Source organism: Oncorhynchus mykiss, chromosome 19 (assembly GCF_057628025.1).
Source record: "Oncorhynchus mykiss isolate SJ-2025 chromosome 19, ASM5762802v1, whole genome shotgun sequence".
In the NCBI taxonomy this organism is placed as follows: Eukaryota; Metazoa; Chordata; class Actinopteri; order Salmoniformes; family Salmonidae; genus Oncorhynchus; species Oncorhynchus mykiss.
In genome coordinates, this window is record NC_143040.1 from 33,359,899 (window position 1) to 33,382,894 (window position 22,996).

Below are 22,996 nucleotides of genomic sequence, written 5' to 3' on the forward strand. Positions count from 1 at the left end.
TAATTTTATATTTCTGCTTTTTGTTACTCCGCTCTTTGGCTGGAAAAATGGCTGTGTTTTTCTGTGACTTGGTGGTGACCTAATATATAATCGTTTGTGGTGCTTTTGCTGTAAAGCCTTTTTGAAATCAGACACTGTGGTTGGATTAATGAGAACTGTATCTCTTAAAATGGTGTAAAATACTTGTATGCTTGAGGAATTTTAATTATGAGATTTTTGTTGTTTTGAATTTGGCCCCCTGCACTTTCACTGGCTGTTGGCGGGGTGGGACGCTACCGTCCCGAATATTCCAGAGAGGTTAAAGGAAGTCTCCCACTCATGTCCCTCCCTGATTTTCACCAGATTGTAAGCGTTGCGGAGGTCCAATTTGGTAAAGAATTCAGCCCCCTCGGTCAGCTCCAAGGCGGCAGACATCGGGTAAGGGGTAACGGTTCTTAATTGTGATCCTGTTCAGCCCTCGGTAGTCGATGCAAAGACACAGACCTCCAAACCTGCACCATCTTGGGATGTTGAGGAGTGAATGAAACCTGCCTCCAGCAACTCGTGAATATAATTGTCCATTACTGCAGCTTCAGGGATCAAGAGGGAGTAAATACGGGCCTGGGGAGGGGTGGAGCCGGTAGGAGTTCTATGGTGCAGTCATATGGACAATGAGGAGGGAGGGTGTCTGCTTGCCTCTTACTGAAGGCCTCCCAGAGGTCGACTTATTCGGGGGGGGGGAGCGGAGATGTCTTGGACTTCAATGGATGCAAGGGGACGCGGCGAGGCTCTAGGCGGGTGTCTTAGACATTTAGTCTGGCAGTTTTTACCCCAGTCTAGTAGGTGTCTTGTGGACCAGGAGAGTCGTGGCCAAAAGTTTTGAATGACACACATATTAATTTTCACAGGCTGCCTCAGTTTGTATGATGGCAATTTGCATATACTCCAGAATGTTATGAAGAGTGATCAGATTAATTGCAAAGTCCCTCTTTTCCATGCAAACATTTCCACTGCATTTCAGCCCTGCCACAAAAGGACCAGCTGTCATCAGCTGATTCTCTAATTAACACAGGTGTGAGTGTTGACGAGGACAAGGTTGGAGATCATTCTGTCATTTTGATTGAGTGTGAGTAACAGACTGGAAGCTTCAAAAGGAGGGTGGTGCTTGGAATCATTGTTCTTCATCTCTTTCATGGTTACCTGCAAGGAAACGTGCCGTCATCATTGCTTTGCACAAAAAGGGCTTGCTGCCAGTAAGATTGCACCTAAATCAACCATTTATCAGATTATCAAGAACTTCAAGGAGAGCGGTTCAATTGTTGTGAAGAAGGCTTCAGGGCGCCCAAGAAAGTCCAGCAAGCGCCAGGACCGTCACCTAAAGTTGATTTAAGCTGCGGGATCAGGGCACCACCAGTACAGAGCTTGCTCAGGAATGGCAGCAGGCAGGTGTGGGTGCATCTGCACGCACAGTGAGGCAAAGATTTTTGGAGGATGACCTGGTTTCAAGAAGGGCAGCAAAGAAGCCACTTCTCTCCAGGAAAAACATCAGGTACAGACTGATATTCTGGTACAGGGATTGGACTGCTGAGGACTGGGGTAAAGTCATTTTCTCTGAATCCCCTTTCCGATTGTTTGGGGCATCCGGAAAAAACTTGTCCGGAGAAGACCAGGTGAGCTCTACCATCAGTCCTGTGTCATGCCAACAATAAAGCATCCTGAGACCGTTCATGTGAGGTCTCAGCCAAGGGAGTGGGCTCACTCACAATTTTTCATAAGAACACAGCCATGAATAAAGAATGGTACTAACACATCCTCCGAGAGCAACTTCTCCCCACAATCCAGGAATAGTTTGGTGATGAACAATGCCTTTCCAGCATGATGGAGCACCTTGCCATAAGGCAAAAGTGGTAACTAAGTGGCTCGGGGAACAAAACATCGATATTTTGGGTACATGGCCAGGAAATTCCCCAGACCTTAATCCCATTGAGAACTTGTGGTCAATCCTCAAGAGGCGGGTGGACAAACAAAAACCCACAGATTCTGACAAACTCCAAACATTGATTATGCAAGAACGGGCTGTCATCAGTCATGTGACCCAGAAGTTAATTGACAGCATGCCAGGGCAGATTGCAGAGGTCTTGAAAAAGAAGGGTCAACACTGCAAATATTGACTCTTTGCTTCAACTTCATGTAATTGTCAGTAAAAGCCTTTGACACTTATGACATGCTTGTAATTATACTTCAGTATTCCATAGTAACATCTGACAAATATCTAAAGACACTGAAGCAGCAAACACTGTGGGAATTAATATTTGTCATTCTCAACTTTTGGTCACAGCCACTACTGTATCAACATTTGATTTTCCTTGTTTTATTTTTAAGATTAGCCTTTGTCGGTAGCCCTTTCCCCTGGTAAACAATGTATGATTGTGAGATGATTATTTTTAAGTCTAATATTGTGGGTAATGGAGTCTCCAATGACTTGTTTTCAATTTGCCAGAGCTAATGGTGCGAGGCTTCGGCAGCTCAGACCCCACTAGCAGAGGTGGGCAATTCCAATCCTCAGGGGCCTGATTTGGTGTAGCAATTTTTCTTTCTCCATCCCTAGCAAACACAGCTGATTTTAATCAAGTTGCATTCTAAAGTGAAGATCATGATTAGGTGATTGGAGTCAGGTGTGTTACCTGGGGCAAAGCTGTGACACCACTCAGGCCCCCGACGACTGGAATTGCCCACCCCTGCGCTTAACACAGACCTGAGAAGGCTGGCTCTGGCTAGTTGCTTAGTGGGGGAAACCGGTTTAATGTGTCTATCGTCTGAATGAGCGACACCTGTTGAGCATGCCGACCAGCATGTCTTTCCAGAAGTCATGGGAATACGGTCCAGCTGCGGGGACTGTGCAGAGGAAATTACACTAGTACCTGTATTTATTGGTGGCACAGATGCTGGATCCTTCTTTCCTACACTTAAATTGCCCTTGCCTAATGATTTGTGTCTGCAGCGGAGCTTGCAACTCGTCTATCCTCACCACAAGGCGATAGTTCTCCTGTATACAGTGCATTCGGAAAGTATTCAGACTCCTTTTCCCACTTTTTTACGTTACAGCCTTATTTTAAAATGGATTAACCCCCCCCCCCCCCCATCAATCTACACACAATACCCCTTTTTTTTCTTTCTTGCAAATGTATTAACAATAATCTGAAATATCAAATTTACATCAGTATTAAGACCCTTTACTCAGTACTTTGTTAAAGCACCTTTGGTAGCGTTCACTGTCTTGGGTATGATGCTACAAGCTTGGCACACCTGCATTTGGGGAGTTTCTCCCATTCCTCTCTGCAGATCCTCTCAAGCTCTGTCAGGTTGGATGAGGAGTGTTGCTGCACAGGTATTTTCAGGTCTCTCCACAGATGTTCGATCAGGTTCAAGTCCGGGCTCTAGCTGGGCCACTCAAAGACATTCAGACGCTTGTCTCGAAGCTACTCCTGCATTTTCTTGGCTGTGTGCTTTGGGTCATTGTCCTGTTGGGGTGAAGATTCACCTTCCAGTCTGAGGTCCTGAGTGCTCTGGAGCATGTTTTCATCAAGGATCTGTATAATTTGTTCTGTTAATCTTTCCCTCGATCTCAGTCCCTGCTGCTGAAAAACATGGTGTCAGGTTTCCTCCAGACATTTCCGGGCATTCAGGCCAGAGAGTTCACACTTGGTTTCATCAGACCAGAGAATCTTGTTTCTCATGGTCTGAGAGTGTTTAGGTGCCTTTTGGCAAACACCAAGTGGGCTGTCGTGCCTTTCGCTGAGGACCAGCTTCCGTCTGGCCACTCTACCAAAAAGGCCTGATTTGGTGGAGTGCTGCAGAGATGGTTGTCCTTCTGGAAGATTCTCCCAGCTCCACAGAGGAACTGGAGCTCTGTCAGTGACCTTCTGGTTATTGGTCATTTCCCTGACCAAGGCCCTTCTTCCCCGATTGCTCAGTTTGGCCGGGCAGCCAGCTCTAGGGAGGGTCTTCTCCATTTAAGATTGATGGAATCCACTGTGTTCTAGGGGACCTTCAATGCTGCATAAATGTTTTGGTACCCTTCCCCAGATCTGTGCCTCGACACAATCCTGTCTTGGAGCTCTACTGACAATTACTTTGACATAATGGCTTTGATTTTGCTCTGACATGCACTGTCAACTGTGGGACCTTTTTATATAGACAGGTGTGTGCCTTTCCAAATCATGCCCAATCAATTGAATTTACCACCGGTGGACTCTAATCAAGTTGTCGACGCAGCTCAAGGATGTTCAATAAAAACAAGATGCACCTGAGCTCAATTTCAAGTATCATAGTAAAGGGTCTGAAAACGTATGTAAATAAGATTTTTAAGTTTTGTTTTTAAATTTGCAAACATTTCAAAAAACCTGTTTCGCTTTGTTATTTGGGGAGGGGGTGTGTGTGGATTTGCTGAGAAAAAATAAATACATTTTAGAATAAGGCTGTAATGTGGAAAAAGTCAAGGTATCTGAATACTTTCTGAAGGCACTGTATTACGAGTACAGCAACTGCAATCAGAAGGCATAATGTTACTTAGCTTTTATTTTTTGGTCCAGAGGAGGCCCTGCAGATCTAAGGCATTGGATTATAAAAAGACAAAATGAGGACCTTGGTAAGCGTGTTAAATACAGAGTTTGATGAAATAAGTTATTCAGAGTTGAAAAGTGAAAAAGTTGAGCAGGTAGCCAAGTCACAACAAGCAGTACGGAGACAGAACGTGGAAATGCTTTGGGTCACCAGTCAAAAGATCCAACTAGACTGCAAATATCTGATGTCATGACAAAAATGTATGTACTAGTCTCACTTCGACTCATGGCGCTCATACAGCGACTGTGGGAAGAGACTACAATGAATGTAAAATAGATATGCCAACCTCACCAAATATTTATCTTGAATAGGGTGCTTATTTGGGTATAGGCGTGTGTGTGTGCTTTTTTTATTTTTTTTTGTAATATAATGAATATTGATGTTCCTTCTGGGAGGGAAAAAGTTATTCTAATGTATTTCTGTTCTCAGGGCTGTGGAGTATTCTGTGACGCTGCCTGCCATTCTGGTGTCACGAGGACCTACAGGCCAAACTGAGGCTCATTCTCTCAACCTTTGCATGCCGGACCAACTGGTTACACACATCCAGAGAGCATTACTGGATACATTTGTAAGTCTGTTTGTATCACAGGTTGATAGAAATTCCATCCCCCAAAAATAATCCATCAAACATTTGAATGGATATAGTTAAAAAAGCCTATTTGGAAAACCCTATTCCTGTGTGTAATGTGTGTATGTAACAGTATAACTTTAGACCGTCCCCTCGCCCATACCCGGGCGCGAACCAGGGACCCTCTGCACACATCAACAACTGACACCCACGAAGCATCGTTACCCATCGCTCCACAAAAAAAGAGGGGAACCACTACTTCAAGGTCTCAGAGCAAGTGACGTCACTGATTGAAACGCCACTAGCGCGCACCGCTAACTAGCTAGCCATTTCACATCCGTTACATGTACACATACTGTATGTGCAGACAGGGAAAGAGAGGGGCTATATATGGCCTGATTCAAATATTTTATTCGTGGAATCAAGTGTGTAGTACTAGTTCAAAAATGTATACCCCTTTGGGTCCCCAGGACCAGGATTTAAGAAACATGGACCTAAAAAATGAAGGGGTACGCCAGTGTTTTCATACTAGGGTGTCTGTCTGTCTATACGTGTGTTCATCTGTACAGCGTCCTTCTAAAATATAATATTTTTGGTCATTGTAATAATTTGAATTGTTGAACCAGGATGAGTGTAACATCTTCCTCTGAACAAAGCAGAAACCGCTACTGTGTAAATATTTATTTGAAGTCGTATCACGCAATCTGATTTTATTAAAAACTTAGAAACACTTTGATTACAATTTGCCACCACATATTCGTAAGAAATAACAATTTCTCACTACCAGATATGAGACGCATCACAGAAAATGTTTTGACACACACAAACCATTTGTTAAGATTACAAAAGCGTTCCCAGTATGGCATCTCATTTACGAGTACTTAACAGAGTATTTCCGGCCACCCTACAGTGGTTGCTCAACTAAAAGATTATGCTGTGAGATTTAGAGGTAATTTGCGGGTGTCTCTCCCTCTAAAAACAGAATAACAAACTGGCTTTATTTACAAATTAGTAAATAACCCCACGTTCAAGAATGGCCTTTTTCTCATACACTTCAGGTTATTTGAAAACAAAATATTGTTTTAAACAAGCCATAGAATTTCAGTTTATTCCACCAGAAAAGACAGAGAAAATATTGTGGTTAAACTCAAATATACTAATTGATTAAAAAAATACTTTATTAGCTGTACTAGATTTTCTGTTCCTCCTGAAAGCCCTAATCTGCTCACTTAAATGAATAGAAATCCTGGTCATGGTGCAACACTGTTACAGCATAGTCAAAGTGAGGAGAATTGGCGATCTGCTGTATACTTATGGCCTATAAAAGTCACACCTTTCCAGTACTCCTCACCCCGGCCCCAACTCCACCCTTAACACAGTTACTATTCAAAAATGAGCTGTTTATATAAAAAAGTGACTTTGTGAGCAAAGAGAATGGTGCTACCCGTTCCAGGGTTAGGACCGTACCACAGTAGGAAATGAGCCGGCCCTGAGAGGATCACCAAAACGAAAGGTATTTTGTTTCAGTGCATTTTCTTAATAAAAAAATGTATATAGCCTATCATTGTGTACTGTATACTGTGTAATAAAATAGTTTAAATGAAGGTTAAATAAAAAAAATCAAAAATAATTGTGTACTAAAAACGTGAATGTTTTTGCAGAGCATACAACCATCCATTGAGAAATGTGGACAAAGGGCTGGACAACAGGCCGCATCGGAAAAACGCATGATTGCCAAGAAAGCAGTTAGTTTTGCTAGATTCTTAAAATGTGTGCACAGCATTTGTGTTGGAGTCACTTTTAATTCTTAATTGATCTACCGTTTCTATCATAGGCCACTGTAATCAATGGGGGCCATTCTGCTCATCTGATGAAGGTGCACATGGATCAGATTCAAACTTTGAAGACTGAGATCGAGTCATTGAAGGCACACCAGCAGAAAGAGAAACATTATCTGAGGGCAGAGATAGGGGCGACAGCTGATGCATTGGTCCAGAGCCAGTTGGCATTGATGGAGAGTCGGGCGGTGAATGACACAGTTGAAGAGGGCGAGGAACGAGATGGAGTCACAATCCATGCCAGGCACACCTGTGAGCTCTGGAACTCCACCTCCGACAGGCAGACTCAACATACAATACCGTTCAAATGTTTGGGGTCACTTAGAAATGTCCTTGTTTTTGAAAGAAAAGCCATTTTTCTTTGTCCATTTAAAATGGCATCAAATTGATCAGAAAATCTGTGTGGACATTCAATGTTGAAAATGACCTTTGTTACTGGAAACAGCTGATTTTAAAATAAAATATAATATCTACATAGGTGTACAGAGGACCATTATCAGCAACCATCACTCCTATGTTCCAATGGCACATTGTGTTAGCCTTTTAAAATGATACACTTGATTAGCTAATTGATCATTAGAAAACCCTTTTGAAGTGATAGCACAGCTGAAAAATTTAGATTTAAAGAAGCAATAAAACTGGCCTTCTTTAGAGTAATTGAGTGTCTGAGCATTTGTGGGTTTGATTATAGGCTCAAAATGGCCACAAACAAAGAACTTTCTTCTGAAACTCGTCACTCTATTCTTGTTCTGAGAAATGAAGGCGATTCCATGTGAGAAATTGCCAAGATACTGAAGATCTTGTACAACGCTGTGTACTACTCCCTTCACAGAACAGTGCAAACTGGATGCCCCGGTGCACAACTGAGCAAGGGGACAAGTGAGGCGTCCGTTTCTCAAACTAGACACTAATGTACAAGTCCTCAACTGGCAGCTTCATTAAATAGTACCCGCAAAACACCAGTCTCAACGTCAACAGTGAAGAGGCAACTCCGGGATGCTGGCCTTCTAGGCAGAGTTTCTCTGTCCAGTGTCTGTGTTTTAGCCATCTTAATCTTTTCTTTTTATTGGCCAGTCTGAGATATGGCTTTTTCTTTGTAACTCTGCCTAGAAGGCCAGCATCCCAGAGTCGCCTCTCAATTTTCAATTTCTCAATTTTCAACTCTATTTAATTCAAAACTGTAACTAGGTTGTTGTTTTTTTAAGCTCTTTGAAGATGTTGGATTGTGGCTTGATGGCAATTTTCAAGTCTTTCCATTTTCCAGCAGATTTAAGTCAAAACTGTAACTTGGAAAATGCAATGTCTTCCTGGCAGTGGTGGAAAAATAACTCAATTGTTATACTTGAGTAAAAGTGAGTCACCCAGTAAAATAGTACTTGAGTAAAAGTATTTGGTTTTAAATGTACTTAAGTATTGTTAGGTTCTAATTTTCAGAGTACAAACTCAACAGACACTAGGAAAGCTTTAAACAAAGTTTATTCTGCCCAGAGGGTCAATACAGCTGCATTAGACAAAAACATGGTTTTACTCGTGGTAGTATATATACCACACTTTGGGTGGAGTCTCCTCCTTATCACTCAACATTGCATCATTATTGCAGAGAGCTGAGTGATATGGGCCTTACACGGTTCCTCCCCTTATCAGTACTGCTACTTGTGATTGTTTTCCCTGCACTCAGCCCTTCCCAAGCTTACCGATGGCTCCCTTCATGTCTCTATTAAACCTAATGATGAATAATATATAAAGCTCAGAAACCAAACCTATCAGTATCAAAAGTAAATGTAATTTATAAAATATACTTAAGTATCAAAAGTAAAAGTAATAAATCATTACAAATTCCTTATCTTAAGCAAACCAGACAGCACAATTTTCTTTTTTCTTTTCGGATAGCCAGGGGCACACTGATATTATTTACAAATTATGCATTTGTGTTTTGAGTATGTCAGATCAGAGACCTTAGGGATGTTCCCTTGATAAGTGTGTGAATTGGACCATTTTCCTGTCCTGCTAAGCATTCAAAATGTAACGAGTACTTTTGGGTTCCAGAGAAAATGTTTGGAGTAAAAAGTACATTACATTCTTTAGGAATGTAGTGAAGTAAAAGTTGTCAAATATAAATTAAGTACAGATACAAACAAAAAAAGGTTGTATTTTTACTTCAGTACATTACACCATTGCTTCTTGGTAAACAATTCCAGTGTAGGTTTGGCCTTCTGTTGCAGGTTATTGTCCGGTGGAGGTGAATTCCTCTCCCAGTGTCTAGTGTAAATGAGACTGAAGCAGGTTTTCCTCTAGGATTTTGCCTTTGCTTAGTGCCATCCCGTTTCTTTTTATCCTGGATATGCTGATGTCAAGAAAAACCCATCCCATGAAGCAGCCACCAACATGCTTGAAAATAAGGCTGCAGTTACTCAGTGATGTGATGTGTTGGATTTGCCCCAACCATAAGGCTTTGCATTTAGGCCAGAAAGTGTATTCCTTTTATGTTTTTTTTTGTAATATTACTTTAGTGCCTTGTTGCTTACAAGATGCATGTTCTATATATTTGTATTCTTCCTTTCACGCTGTCATGGGTAGGCAGGTAGCCTAGTGGTTAGAGCGTTGGACTAGTAACTGGAAGGTTGCAAGATCAAATCCCTGAGCTGACATGGTAAAAATCTAAAAACTCTGAACAAGGCAGTTAACCCACTGTTCCTAGAATTTGTTCTTAACTGATTTGCCTAGTTAAATAAATAAAAATGTATGTACTTATTGTGAAGTCACTGCAATGTTGATCCATCCACATTTTTCTGCCATTGAACTGTTTTAAAATCACCCATGGCCTCATTGTAACATCCCTGAGCAGTTTCCTTCCTATCCTACAGCTCAGTGAAGAAGGACGGCTATCTTTGTCTGGGTAGTTTAAAACATAATCCACAGCACAATTATTAATTTGACCATGCTTAAAGAGACATTCAGGGCCTCCTGAGTGGCGCAGTGGTCTAAGGCCACTAGAGATTCTTGGTTCGAGTCCAGGCTCTGTCGCAGCCGGCCGTGACCTGGAGACCCATGAGACGGTGCACAATTGGCCCAGCATCGTCCGGGTTAGGGGAGTGTTTGGCTGGCAGGGATGTCCTTGTCCCATCGTGCACTAGTGACTCCTGTGGGGGGCTGGGCGCAGTGCACGCTGCCAAGGTCACCAGGTGTACAGTGTTTCCTGCAGCTGGCTTCCGGGTTAAGTGGGCATTGTGTCTTGAAGCAGTGCAGCTTGGTTGGGTTGTGTTTCGGATGACGTACGGCTCTCGGCCTTCGGCTCTCCCTAGTCCGTACCGGAGTTGCAGCGATGAGACAAGACTGTAACTACCAATTGGATACCATGAAATTGGGGAGTTAAAGGGAGTAAAAAAAAGTGATATTCAATGTCTGATTTGTTATTGTTGTTACCCATCTACCAATGGCTGACCTTCTTTGAGGCTTTCGAAATGCTCTCTTAGTCATTCAAAAATAATTTCAACCCCTATCATTTTCCATATAACTTATGTGATTTAAGCCAAAATGTAGGCCTAAACAAAGGAGCTGAATACTTGTGCAACGACTAATATATATGTGTGTGTATGTGTGTTGTGTACAGTTGAAGTCAGAAGTTTACATACACTTAGGTTGGTGTCATTAAAACTCATTTTTCCACCACTCCACAAATTTCTTGTTAATTAACAAACTATAGTTTTGGCAAGTCAGTTAGGACATCTACTTTGTGCATGACACAAGCCATTTTTCCAACAATTGTTTAGACAGATTATTTCACTTAATTACAATTCCAGTGGGTCAGGAGTTTACATACACTTAGTTGACTGTGCCTTTAAACAGCTTGGAAAATTCCAGAAAATGTAATGGCTTTAGAAGCTTCTGATTGACATCATTTGAGTCAATTGGAGGTGTACCTGTGGATGTATTTCAAGGCCTACCTTTAAACTCAGTGTCTCTTTGCTTGACATCATGGGAAAAGAAAAAGTAATCAGCCAAGACCTCAGAAACAAAATTGTAGACCTCCACAAGTCTGGTTCATCCTTGGGAGCAATTTTCAAACGCCTGAAGGTACCACGTTCATCTGCACAAACAATAGTACGCAAGTATAAACACCATGGGACCACGCAGCCGTCATACCACTCAGGAAGGACCTAAAACAGAATATTTACTAGGATTAAATGTCAGGAATGGTGAAAAACGGAGTTTAAATGTATTTGGCTAAGGTGTATGTAAACTTCCTACATCAACTGTATGTGTGTGTGTGATATAGTTTTATTAATATTAATTTTTTTATATTTTGTGTAGATTGTGGACAAAAGAATGACACATACATTTTAATCCCACTTTGTAACAAAATCAAATCCAAGGAGGATGAATACTTTTGCAACACACTGTATTTATCATTGATCACCTTTTTTTGCCCTCTGTACCCCTTCCAGCCAGAATTGACAGTGGAGAACCTGCCCCTGTATCTGGAGGTTAAAAAAAAACTTCTGCTGCTCTTTGTGGGAGAAGAGGAGAGTGGGAGGAAAGGGAACAAGAGAGTATTGGATGATATGAGGAGTCTGCTGAACACAGGACTGCTCAACCCCTACCTGCCCTGCTGGATCCACCTGTATGTACCGGAGCATTACGTGTCCCACGTCAATGAAGGGTTGCAGTAGGTTTCAGAGTGTCGGGAACACACAGTTCAGGGCAAGGCAGCCATAGCCCAATTATGTAACAGAAAGGTTTAGTTCTAGTGGCATTAGCATTAAATGTTCATCATTTTTTTATCTTGTCGTCCACTTGGGAGGAACATTTCAATATACTGTTTCAAGGCAAAGTATGATTCAGAATTGGGGTTGTATAACTCCATTGTCTTTTCAACTCTGTTATTTTCTGCCAATGACCCACTATTTTCAAAACGGATTGTGTTTTACTTTTGTCTTTGAATTGAATCTCAGCTCATTGACTGGTTGGATTGGTTGGATGGAAAAACCAGTGAATGCAGGGTGTATTTTTGTGTTGAGGGGTATCTTGTGTGTTCCAGGGGTCATACCCCTGCAGGTAAGGCTGTCCTGGAGGCATACCTGGGTTTCCTGCCTCTGCTTCCTGCCCTGGTGGTCTCCCAGCTGGCCACAGGAGGAGAGGTCTTCCACTACCCCACTGGCAGACCCTTAATGGTACAGCCCATTCTGCAGTGGCTGCAGAGAGTGGAGGATGGTGAAGAACCACCTGCAGGTATGGGAGGGGGGGGGGGGGGGGGGTGTTAATGTACTTGGTTGGTCCAGTGTTTCCTTAATTTACACACTTTACACTGGCAGTGACCAAAATGACCACTGTTAGAAATAAGTTTATCAGCAAAGAACAATTAAAGAAAAATAACTTGTACTTTGCTTCCACATATGGAAGTGCACTCTATGATGATTGACGAATGCTGCATTTGCACCTGCAGTTTCTGGCCTTTAAGGGGGGCACAGCCCTGCTGCCATGGCTGCAAGTTGAAGGCTCTGACTACCAGCTCCTATTTGCACATTCCCAACATCAGTTATTTCATTCACCACTGCCCATATGTATTACTTGTGTATAGAAGTGTTGTGCTACATATGCAAATCTAGGCATATCTGGTTGTGTTGAGAAGATATGGTACTTTGTCTTCATGCACAGAAGTGTGCATTGCATCACATGCTCCAGATCACACACATAATCTATGCAATCATGTCAACACAACCTATTAATCAACATAATCACATACATTTCCCATTCTCTACTGTATGGGTCAGTGAATAATGGAGTAGGCCGATCTTATGGTCTTTTTCCTGATTGTGTCATTCAAGCCATTCTGTGTACGTGTATGTGCTTTTTTGTCAATTGAGTCTTTGCCAAGAGTCTGTAATCTCAGGTGACGGTGTCCTGTCTGAGTATTGTACCACACAGCTCCATCTGTCACCACCATTCATGAGATCACCTCTATTTATTCATTCATTCATTCATTCAAACCTCTTTCTCCAGAGCCTTTTTGAGCTAATCCAATCGCTTTTGTTTTGTGGGCGGATTAGTATTGTATATATGTGTGTGACAGACTGATGCCTTGCTGGTTTCTACCCAAAATGCACACTCATCGACAAACCTCCAAAGACTAGGCGTCAGGTTTTTCTTTCAGTTATTCCACTTCTAGTGACAGAGGGAGCTGAAATGAAGGAAGTACAGTAGAGGAAGGAGGATGTTTTCCTGAGACGCTTCCAATCCACTTCCTCTGTCTCTGGAGGGAACTGTATCTCTTAATTGTGTCTGATGGTTGCCAGTTATAGTCCTGTCATCATACAGCACTCACCATAGATTGAGGTTCTTTTCAGGCTAATGCCCCCTCTTTCTGGTTTGTGTTCATTAGGCATCCAATGGAAGAAAACGGACTGAAACAGGGATGGCCTACCTAGAGTTGTCCAATAAACGCTTGTTTTTTGTTTACTGTTGCAAAATGTTAATGTTTTGCATTGCGTGCACTAATGAGAACACCCTGCGCTTTCTCTGTCTGGAGAAGCACATCATTCGTCAACTTGAAGTGTTCGACGTTTAGACCGTGTTGATGTTTTTTATTTTCTGGAGCTGACTCGAGAGTTTTTATTCATCTATCATAATCAGAAACCCTATAGACATCAATTAAACTTTGACGGAAAGGTACATTTACTGTTAGGACATCTTATGATACTCGTGTTTCTATACCAAGCTTACTGTATCTTACATTTTGATTTGGGGTTTGATCCGTATTAACATTTTGTTCAGTTACGAAATGTGGAAATATCGTTTAGAGAAAATCTATACACCGAAGTTCTGTACACCGTTGCAGATAGCGCTGCGATGTCTAGAGCTGACACTACTCCCAATTCCACAGACTGTGAACCAGTCTGCTCTATACAATACATTTCTGTCTGGACGTTTGGTAACACTTCACCCTCCCGAACAAATCTGAGGTCTTTCCCACCAAACTGCTTGCATTTACCAGAGGGATCCAAACCCATTGAGAGTATGGCAGATGACTCCTTTCAAGCTCGACCAGGTGATAATGCACACAACCTGTGCATATATCTTGGCTTCTCCTAATTTATGTGTAATTCAAACAGACCCATTGTCTCAGTCTGAGTATATGACATTTACAGTTGCTTTCATAGGCAAGCCCAATCCCACTAAAGCCTGAATTGACAGTAGAGTGGGTCATTGGCTCACATTTATCTCCTCTCTATGCATTGATGGCTAATGCCATATCATATGGAAATGTCTTGTTTTATTTCAACCCCTTCTAGACACACTCACATTTGAGTGGTTGGAGCACAGGGTCAGTCATGGGAAGGAGATAATGCAGCAGTTTAGGTTAAATGCCTTGCTCAAGGGAACAACAGTAGGAGATGGCCTTCAGGATTTGATACCAGCTACCCCTACCAGTAGATTTTTTTCAGTACCTCTTGTTGCTGGCACCCCTATTTAACCTCTAGGATCTACACCCATTGGCAGGTTGACAAAGTGGCTTGTATCAATTCCGACTGTAAATTTGACCTTTCAGTCGAACAGGCAATAATGCACAAAACCTGCATCATTACTCTGTGTAATTCAAGCATTGACTCATTGTCTAAGTACATGACATTTTACAGTTACTTTCAAAGATGAGCTCAATCCCACCAAAGCCTGATTTGACAGTAGTGTGTTGGCCCATGTTTCTCCCCTCTCTCGCTACGCATTAACTGCCAATGCATTCAACTCTCCACACGATGATCATTGTCAATTTTATCACAGAGCTGAAAATTTGACTCTGCTTCATCCCAACTCTTTGAAAAACACACACACACAGCGAGAAGAGTTTTGAGCCCAGGGTCAGCCATAGTAAAGCCTGGAGCAGGGCACAAATGCAGGAGATGGCATCTAGGATTTGATACCAGCAACCAACACATTTTTCAGACAGACCTGTGATTTGAAACGGCAACCCTCTGGTTGATGGCACGCCTCTCACATCTAGGATCTGCACCCTTTGTCAAGGTGAAAAAATGACTCCTTTCATGGTCGACCAGGTGATAATGTACACAACCTGACTTTATTGTGTAATTCAAGCATTGTATTGTTGTAAATGTCATGTACTCAGACGGTTACTGTCAAAGACCAGCCCAATCCCACTAAAGCCTGAAATGACAGTAGAGTGGATTTTTGGCTCATGTTTTACCCCTCTCTACACACGCTTATGCATTCCACTCACCACACAATGAAGATGATTCCTTTATTGTCCATTTCCTTGAGACAGCCACAAAGTCTCTTAGTCACTCTCTGTAAGCATGGAAATGGAAGATGGAATTGGCCCCATATTAAGTAACTGCTGTAAAAGCATAAGTTGTATATAATGCAATATTCCTGTCTGGAGAGACAAAGCTACTGTATGGTTCAAAATTATTGGCACCCTTGATAAAGATGAGCAAAAATACAAAAATAAATAACACTGAACTATATTGTATGCAACAACAAAAAAAGTGAATATTTTATACTAATGCAAATTGCTCAGATTTTGGTTTAACAAATAATAAAACAAATCTCAAAGATAGGCACCACAATTATTGGCTCACCTGTTTTCAATACTCCAACACCCTCTCTTTGCAAGGACTGAGCTTTTTTCTAAAATGTTTGAAATTTGAGAATATTTGAGGGATCTTAGACCATTCCTCCATACAGAATCTTTCCTGGTCATTGATATCCTTTGTCTGCACTTCTGAACTGAACTGCTCTCTTCAATTCAAACCACAGGTTGTCAATGTGGTTCAAGTCCGGAGACTGAGATGACCAAATGTTGATTTTTGTGGTCAGTTAAGCATTTGATGTGCTTGGGGTTATTGTTAGACCGTTGCGCCACTCGGGAGCCTTAAGGCACTGCATTTCAGTGCAAGAGGCGTCACTACAGTCCCTGGTTCAAATCCAGGCTGTGATTGGGAGTACCATAGGGCGGCTCACAATTGGCCCAGCGTCGTCTGGGGTAGGCCGTCATAAATAAGAATTTGTTCTTAACTGACTTGCCCTGTTAAGTAAAGTTTTTTTTAAATTAAAAAGGTTTTTGGCTAAAATGTCCTGGTACTTGGTAATGTTCATGATGCCGTTGATCTTAACAAGGGCCTCAAGACCAGTGGAGGCAAAATAGTCCCATAACATCAAAGATCCATCACCAAATTTTACAGTAGATATGAGGTATTTTTTTGATATGCTGATATGGTCAGATGACATGAAAATCGAGCTCTTAGGCCACGCACACCAGTGGTGGGTTTGGTGTTGGAAAACGGACGCGTATGCAGAAAAGTAACATTCATGTATAAGAGTTGTTGGTTTCATTTGAAATAATGTACATTCAGAACTATTTTCAAATACATACCGAGTATTATTTAAAAAATTATCTTTCAAATACTTCCAACGATACTGTATGTATTTGAAGTAATTGTAAATACATGGCAATACCTTCCAAATAGTATTTTCAAATGCATTTCAATATTCAACTACTTGTTTGTTTTTTCATATAAAGGTTATCTGAATACTTGTTTTGACATTTTAATGAAAGGTAATTGAGGTGCCTGGTAGTATTTGAACCCAGGTCTGTTATCTGAGCTGACACTGTTCCCCGGGCCCCAAAGATGTTGTCGATTTAAGGCAGCCCCCCGCACCTCTCTGATTCATGCGGAAGACACATTTCAGTTGATGGCATTCAGTTGTACAACTGACTAGGTATCCCCCCTTCCCTTATCCGCAAGGGGAGGGTTATAGATTATTGAAAACGGGTGCCAATATATTTTCTAGATTAAAAAAATACATTTTGTTGAACAAAATCTCTCTGAGCAATTGAATTAGTATAAAATATAATGTTCCCATGTTCTTGACCATACAATCAATATAGCTCAGTATTTGTATTATTTATTTTGAACAGTATTTTTTGCTCCTCTTTATCAGGGGTGCCAATAATTTTGGATCTGACTGTATATATAGATCATGAGTATTATCTGTGAAGGGTCAAGCCCTTACTTTTAGTGCTACAAAAGTGTACAGGCTATCACATAAGTGTCTTTGGGTGTATATAGCACTTTTCTAGAACACAATGTGGTGGTGTTATTATTAACATGAATTGTACCCTTCTCTCTTAAAGGTATAGGTCACTCAAAGACGATTTTAGTATTTGTTGTTAATACAACCCTAAAAAGGTGTGCATGTCAGTAGTCAAGTTTTAAAGATGGAGAACTTTCAGTACAGAGCAAAAACTGTGATGCAATTTGCATGTTAAGTGAACCATCCCTTTAACTGTGCACTACAGATCTGGTGTTTGATCCTGCTGGTCATTTTAGACTTTTTCTTCTGCTGTATCTATTTCGGAGCGCCAGTGGAAAATCTAATTCTAAATTGAAGTTCCACATGTTGTCATGGAATTATTCCTTATGTTCAGCAACCTATCCGTGACCTTGCACTAAAATCCAGCTGCGTATTTGGTATTTTATTAGGATGCCCATCAGCTGTCACAAAAGCAACAGCTACTCTTCCTGGGGTCCACACAAAACCTGAGACATGACATAATACAGAACAGCTCAGAACTCAGAAGGACAGAACTACATGAAAAAATGTTTTGTCAAAGGCACACGTAGCCTACATATCAATACATACACACAAACTACAGTGCCTTGCAAAAGTATTCGGCCCCCTTGAACTTTGCGACCTTTTGCCTCATTTCAGGCTTCAAACATAAAGATATAAAACTGTATTTTTTTTGTGAAGAATCAACAACAAGTGGGACACAATCTTGAAGTGGAACGACATTTATTGGATATTTCCAACTTTTTTAACAAATCAAAAACTGAAAAATTGGGCGTGCAAAATTATTCAGCCCCCTTAAGTTAATACTTTGTAGCGCCACCTTTTGCTGCGATTACAGCTGTAAGTCGCTTGTGGTATGTCTCTCAGTTTTGCACATCGAGAGACTGACATTTTTTCCCATTCCTCCTTGCAAAACAGCTCGAGCTCAGTGAGGTTGGATGGAGAGCATTTGTGAACAGCAGTTTTCAGTTCTTTCCACAGATTCTCGATTGGATTCAGGTCTGGACTTTGACTTGGCCATTCTAACACCTGGATATGTTTATTTTTGAACCATTCCATTGTAGATTTTGCTTTATGTTTTGGATCATTGTCTTGTTGGAAGACAAATCTCCGTCCCAGTCTCAGGTCTTTTGCAGACTCCATCAGGTTTTCTTCCAGAATGGTCCTGTATTTGGCTCCATCCATCTTCCCATCAATTTAAACCATCTTCCCTGTCCCTGCTGAAGAAAAGCAGGCCCAAACCATGATGCTGCCACCACCATATTTGACAGTGGGGATGGTGTGTTCAGCTGTGTTGCTTTTACGCCAAACATAACGTTTTGCATTGTTGCCAAAAAGTTCAATTTTGGTTTCATCTGACCAGAGCACCTTCTTCCACATGTTTGGTGTGTCTCCCAGGTGGCTTGTGGCAAACTTTAAATGACACTTTTTATGGATATCTTTAAGAAATGGCTTTCTTCTTGCCACTCTTCCATAAAGGCCAGATTTGTGCAATATACGACTGATTGTTGTCCTATGGACAGAGTCTCCCACCTCAGCTGTAGATCTCTGCAGTTCATCCAGAGTGATCATGGGCCTCTTGGCTGCATCTCTGATCAGTCTTCTCCATGTATGAGCTGAAAGTGTAGAGGGACGGCCAGGTCTTGGTAGATTTGCAGTGGTCTGATACTCCTTCCATTTCAATATTATCGCTTGCACAGTGCTCCTTGGGATGTTTAAAGCTTGGGAAATCTTTTTGTATCCAAATCCGGCTTTAAACTTCTTCACAACAGTATCTCGGACCTGCCTGGTGTGTTCCTTGTTCTTCATGATGCTCTCTGCGCTTTTAACGGACCTCTGAGACTATCACAGTGCAGGTGCATTTATACGGAGACTTGATTACACACAGGTGGATTGTATTTATCATCATTAGTCATTTAGGTCAACATTGGATCATTCAGAGATCCTCACTGAACTTCTGGAGAGAGTTTGCTGCACTGAAAGTAAAGGGGCTGAATAATTTTGCACGCCCAATTTTTCAATTTTGATTTGTTAAAAAAGTTTGAAATATCCAATAAATGTCGTTCCACTTCATGATTGTGTCCCACTTGTTGTTGATTCTTCACAAAAAAATACAGTTTTATATCTTTATGTTTGAAGCCTGAAATGTGGCAAAAGGTCGCAAAGTTCAAGGGGGCCGAATACTTTCGCAAGGCACTGTATCTAGACCAAATAGGGGAGAGGTGTTGTGCCGTGAGGTTTTGCTTAGTTTTTTTTTTAACCAGGTTTGCTGTTTATTTGAGCAATATGAGATGGAACTATTGTTGGAAAAATTACTTGTCATGCACTAAGATGTCCTAACCGACTTGCCAAAACTATTGTTTGTTAACAAGATATTTGTGGTGTGGTTGAAAACGAGTTTTAATAACTCCAACCTAAGTGTATGTAAACTTCCGACTTCAGCTATATGTAGGTAGGTAGAAATGGAACCAAATTATCTGTTTGTATTCAGTCCTTTTTTAAATAGGATATATGGGCTACTGTATAGGTGGAATGTGATAGTCTGCCTATAACCAGCCTGAGTAAGTTTGTTCTATTATAAGGTTACTGTATGCTCTGTCAAAAAACAACCCCTAGCTCATCTTTTCATGGGTTAGTTTACCGTTTTACAGATTTCTTGAGCTTTTTCTTGTTTCTGTTCCTTCAGGTTTTTCTGTTATTCTACTATTTGAGTATGGTGCTTTCTAAACAGGTTCTGCTTCTGTTCTTCTCTCTCTCCCCCACCCAGGTGTTATTGTGGATGAGAAATGGATGCCCTCCATGCCCTTCTACGACTTCCTGTCCGTCATGGACCAGGAAGTACCGGGCTATGCCTCCCAGAGGAGCGCTAAGACAAAAACAAACCGGATTGAGAGAGCAGAAGGAGAGAAAGAGAAGAGCAGCAGTGGTGGTGGTGAAAGACAAGCCCGAACTGGAGCACACAACCCCCAAGGGTCACCCACCACCAAGCCTCCACAGACATCTCACCACCACTCTGAGCTATGAGGGGGATAGAGCAGGAGCCCTGACCTCTGAAAGCTGGAGGAAACCAATGACCGCTTTGATCAGAATCACCTCTAACAGATAAGCTACACTGAAGCTATTAGATAGTGATAGCTTTATGGGCTGTGAGATCCACTGAGCCTCCTAGTTTGTGGTTTAGCTGTTTTACAGTGCATTGGGAAAGTATTCACACCCCTTGTCTTTTTCCACATTTTGTTATATTACAGCCTTATTCCTCATCAATCTACACACAATACCCCATAATGACAAAGCAAAAATAGGTTTTTAGACATTATAGCCACACACAAAAATACATTAGCATAAATATTTAGAATCTTTACTCAGTACTTTGTTGAAGCAACTTTTGCAGCGATTACAGCCTCCAGTCTTCTTGGGTACAGTATGACACTACAAGCTTGGCACACCTGCATTTTGGGGAGTTTCTCCCATTCTTCTCTGCAGATCCTGTCAAGCTCTTTCAGGTTGGAAGGGGAGTGTCGCTGCACAGCTATTTTCAGGTCTCTCCAGAGATGTTCAAGTCTGGGCTGTGGCTGGGCCACTCAAGGACATTCAAAAACGTGTCCTGAAGCCACTCCTGCAATGTCTTGGCTGTGTACTTAGGGTCATTGTTCTGTTAGAAGGTGAAACTTTACCCCAGTCAGGTCCTGAGCGCTGTCATCAAGGCAAACAAATATTTTGATTTGTTTAACACTATGGTGTTACTACATTATTCCATATGTGTTATTTCATAGTGTAGAAAATAGTAAAAATAAAGAAAAACCCTGGAATGAGGTGTCCATACTTTTGACTGGTATTATGTATGTACATAAACGCAGCAAAAAAAGAAACGTCCTCTCACTGTCAACTGCGTTTATTTTCAGCCAACTTAACATGTGTAAATATTTGTATGACCATAACAAGATTCAACAACTGAGACATAAACTGAACAAGTTCCACAGACATGTGACCAACAGAAATGGAAATATGTGTCCCTGAACAAAAAGGGGGGGGGGGGGGGGTCAAAATCAAAAGTAACAGGCAGTATCTGTTGTGGCCACCAGCTGCATTAAGTACAGCAGTACATCTCATCCTCATGGCCTGCACCAGATTTGCCAGTTCTTGCTGTGAGATGTTACCCCACTCTTCCACCAAAGCACCTGCAAGTTTCCAGATATTTCTGGGGGGAATGGCCCTCACCCTCCGACCAAACAGGTCCTAGACGTGCTCAATGGGATTGAGATCCAGGCTCTTCGCTGGCCATGGCAGAACACTGACATTCCTGTCTTGCAGGAAATCACGCACAGAATGAGCAGTGTGGCATTGTCATGCTGGAGGGTCATGGCAGGATGAGCCTGCAGGAAGGGTACCACATGAGAGAGGAGGATGTCTTCCCTGTAACGCACAGCGTTGAGATTGCCTGCAATGACAACTAGCTCAGTCCGATGATGCTGTGACACACCGCCCCAGACCATGAAAGACCATCCACCTCCAAATCGATCCCGCTCCAGAGTACACGCCTCGGTGTAACGCTCATTCCTTCGACGATAAATACGAATCTGACCATCACATCATTTACAATGAAGATCTGTGAAGTTATTTGGATTTTTACAAATTATATTTGAAAGAGAGAGTCCTGAAAAAGGGCCATTTCTTTTTTTGCTGAGTTTGTATATTCACAGAATGTATATATATTCACAGATTGTATTTATACTTAATGGAATAGTTAATTATGTCACCCTGAAAGTAAGATACGATTTGGTTTTCTCTAAACACTCACGTTCACTACACTAGTGAACAATCAACAGAAGTAGATTTTTTATTTATTTTTATACTATTTTTTCAATATTGTTTCTAGACTGGCACAACTTTGGTTTTAGAAATGGGGGGGACATAACCTGTCTGGGGGTCCTCCCTCAGATTTTTTGGAGGGCAACTAAAGCTCATTTCCTGCATTTATACACAATCTACATATGTCCTTTTTGGGGACACTTTTATTGTAATTAAGAATAGAATGTTTCTAAACACTTCCACATGAATGTGGATGCTACCATGATTAAGGATAATCCCGAATAAAGCGTGAATAATGATGACTGAGAAAGCTATGGATGCACAAATGTGACCAACCGGCTCAAATCGGTCTTATGTCGCAAAATTAGAAATTGTGTTTTTTACATTGGATAAAAGTAGACTCAGAGCTACAAAATGGTATATCACACACTGTTCCTCAAAAATGAAATGGGAAAGTAATTCTGCTTTGAAAATAGATAAACTTGTAAACTCCCTTTTGAGAAAAGGGCTTTTGAATTTTTGGTACCTACTGGAGAGCTCTCCTTTGTCTACACCTATTCAGCATTGTTCACACCCTTTTAAGCCAGCCCCAGCCATCTCTTTAAGGATTCACATGTGAGGTCATGTGCTAAACAATGAGTAGCGTAGTAAAGACTAAAAGTGGTAAAAGTAGTAGCCTACAATAAGGATAAATTCCACATAATAATATTGTCCAGATGAAAAGATTTTATAAATATTAGATGACACTGAGATACTATAACTATAACCCCTAGCCACATCCAGTGGTGGAAAAAGTACTACATTGTCATACTTGAGTAAATGTAAAGATACCTTAATAGAAAATTACTCCTGTAAAAGTCACCCAGTAAAATAATACTTGAGGTAAAGTCAAAGTATTTGGTTCTAAAAATAAAGTATCAAAAGTAAATGGAATTGCTAAAATGTAAAAGTATAAATAATTAAAAAATCCTTATATTAAGCAAACTAGACGGCACCATTTTTTTTTTGACGGGCTAGCCAGGGGCACACTCCAACACTCAAGACATTAATTTACAAACTAAGCAATTGAGTTTAGCGAGTCTGCCAGATAAGA

The 22,996-nt window shown here is 41.3% G+C and overlaps 1 protein-coding gene across 8 annotated transcripts in view; it reads left to right on the forward strand.

Moving 5' to 3' along the window:
- Positions 1 to 20,903, forward strand: part of txndc16 (thioredoxin domain containing 16) — a 49,567-nt gene extending 28,664 nt beyond the window's left edge. For 2 of the 8 annotated variants that reach the window (XM_036954475.2, XM_036954476.2), the window contains exons 16-19: positions 5,032 to 5,170; positions 11,454 to 11,629; positions 12,047 to 12,237; positions 19,862 to 20,903. In XM_036954475.2, the coding sequence (XP_036810370.2) occupies positions 5,032 to 5,170; positions 11,454 to 11,629; positions 12,047 to 12,237; positions 19,862 to 20,118 (763 nt within the window). In that variant the 3' untranslated portion in view covers positions 20,119 to 20,903. Of the gene's footprint in view, positions 1 to 5,031; positions 5,171 to 6,623; positions 6,798 to 6,831; positions 6,916 to 7,004; positions 9,760 to 11,453; positions 11,630 to 12,046; positions 12,238 to 19,861 lie in introns of those variants that run through there. The other 6 variants (XM_021573689.3, XM_090210789.1, XM_021573690.3 and 3 more) reach the window with 4 other exon arrangements.
- The last annotated feature ends 2,093 nt before the right edge of the window (positions 20,904 to 22,996 follow it).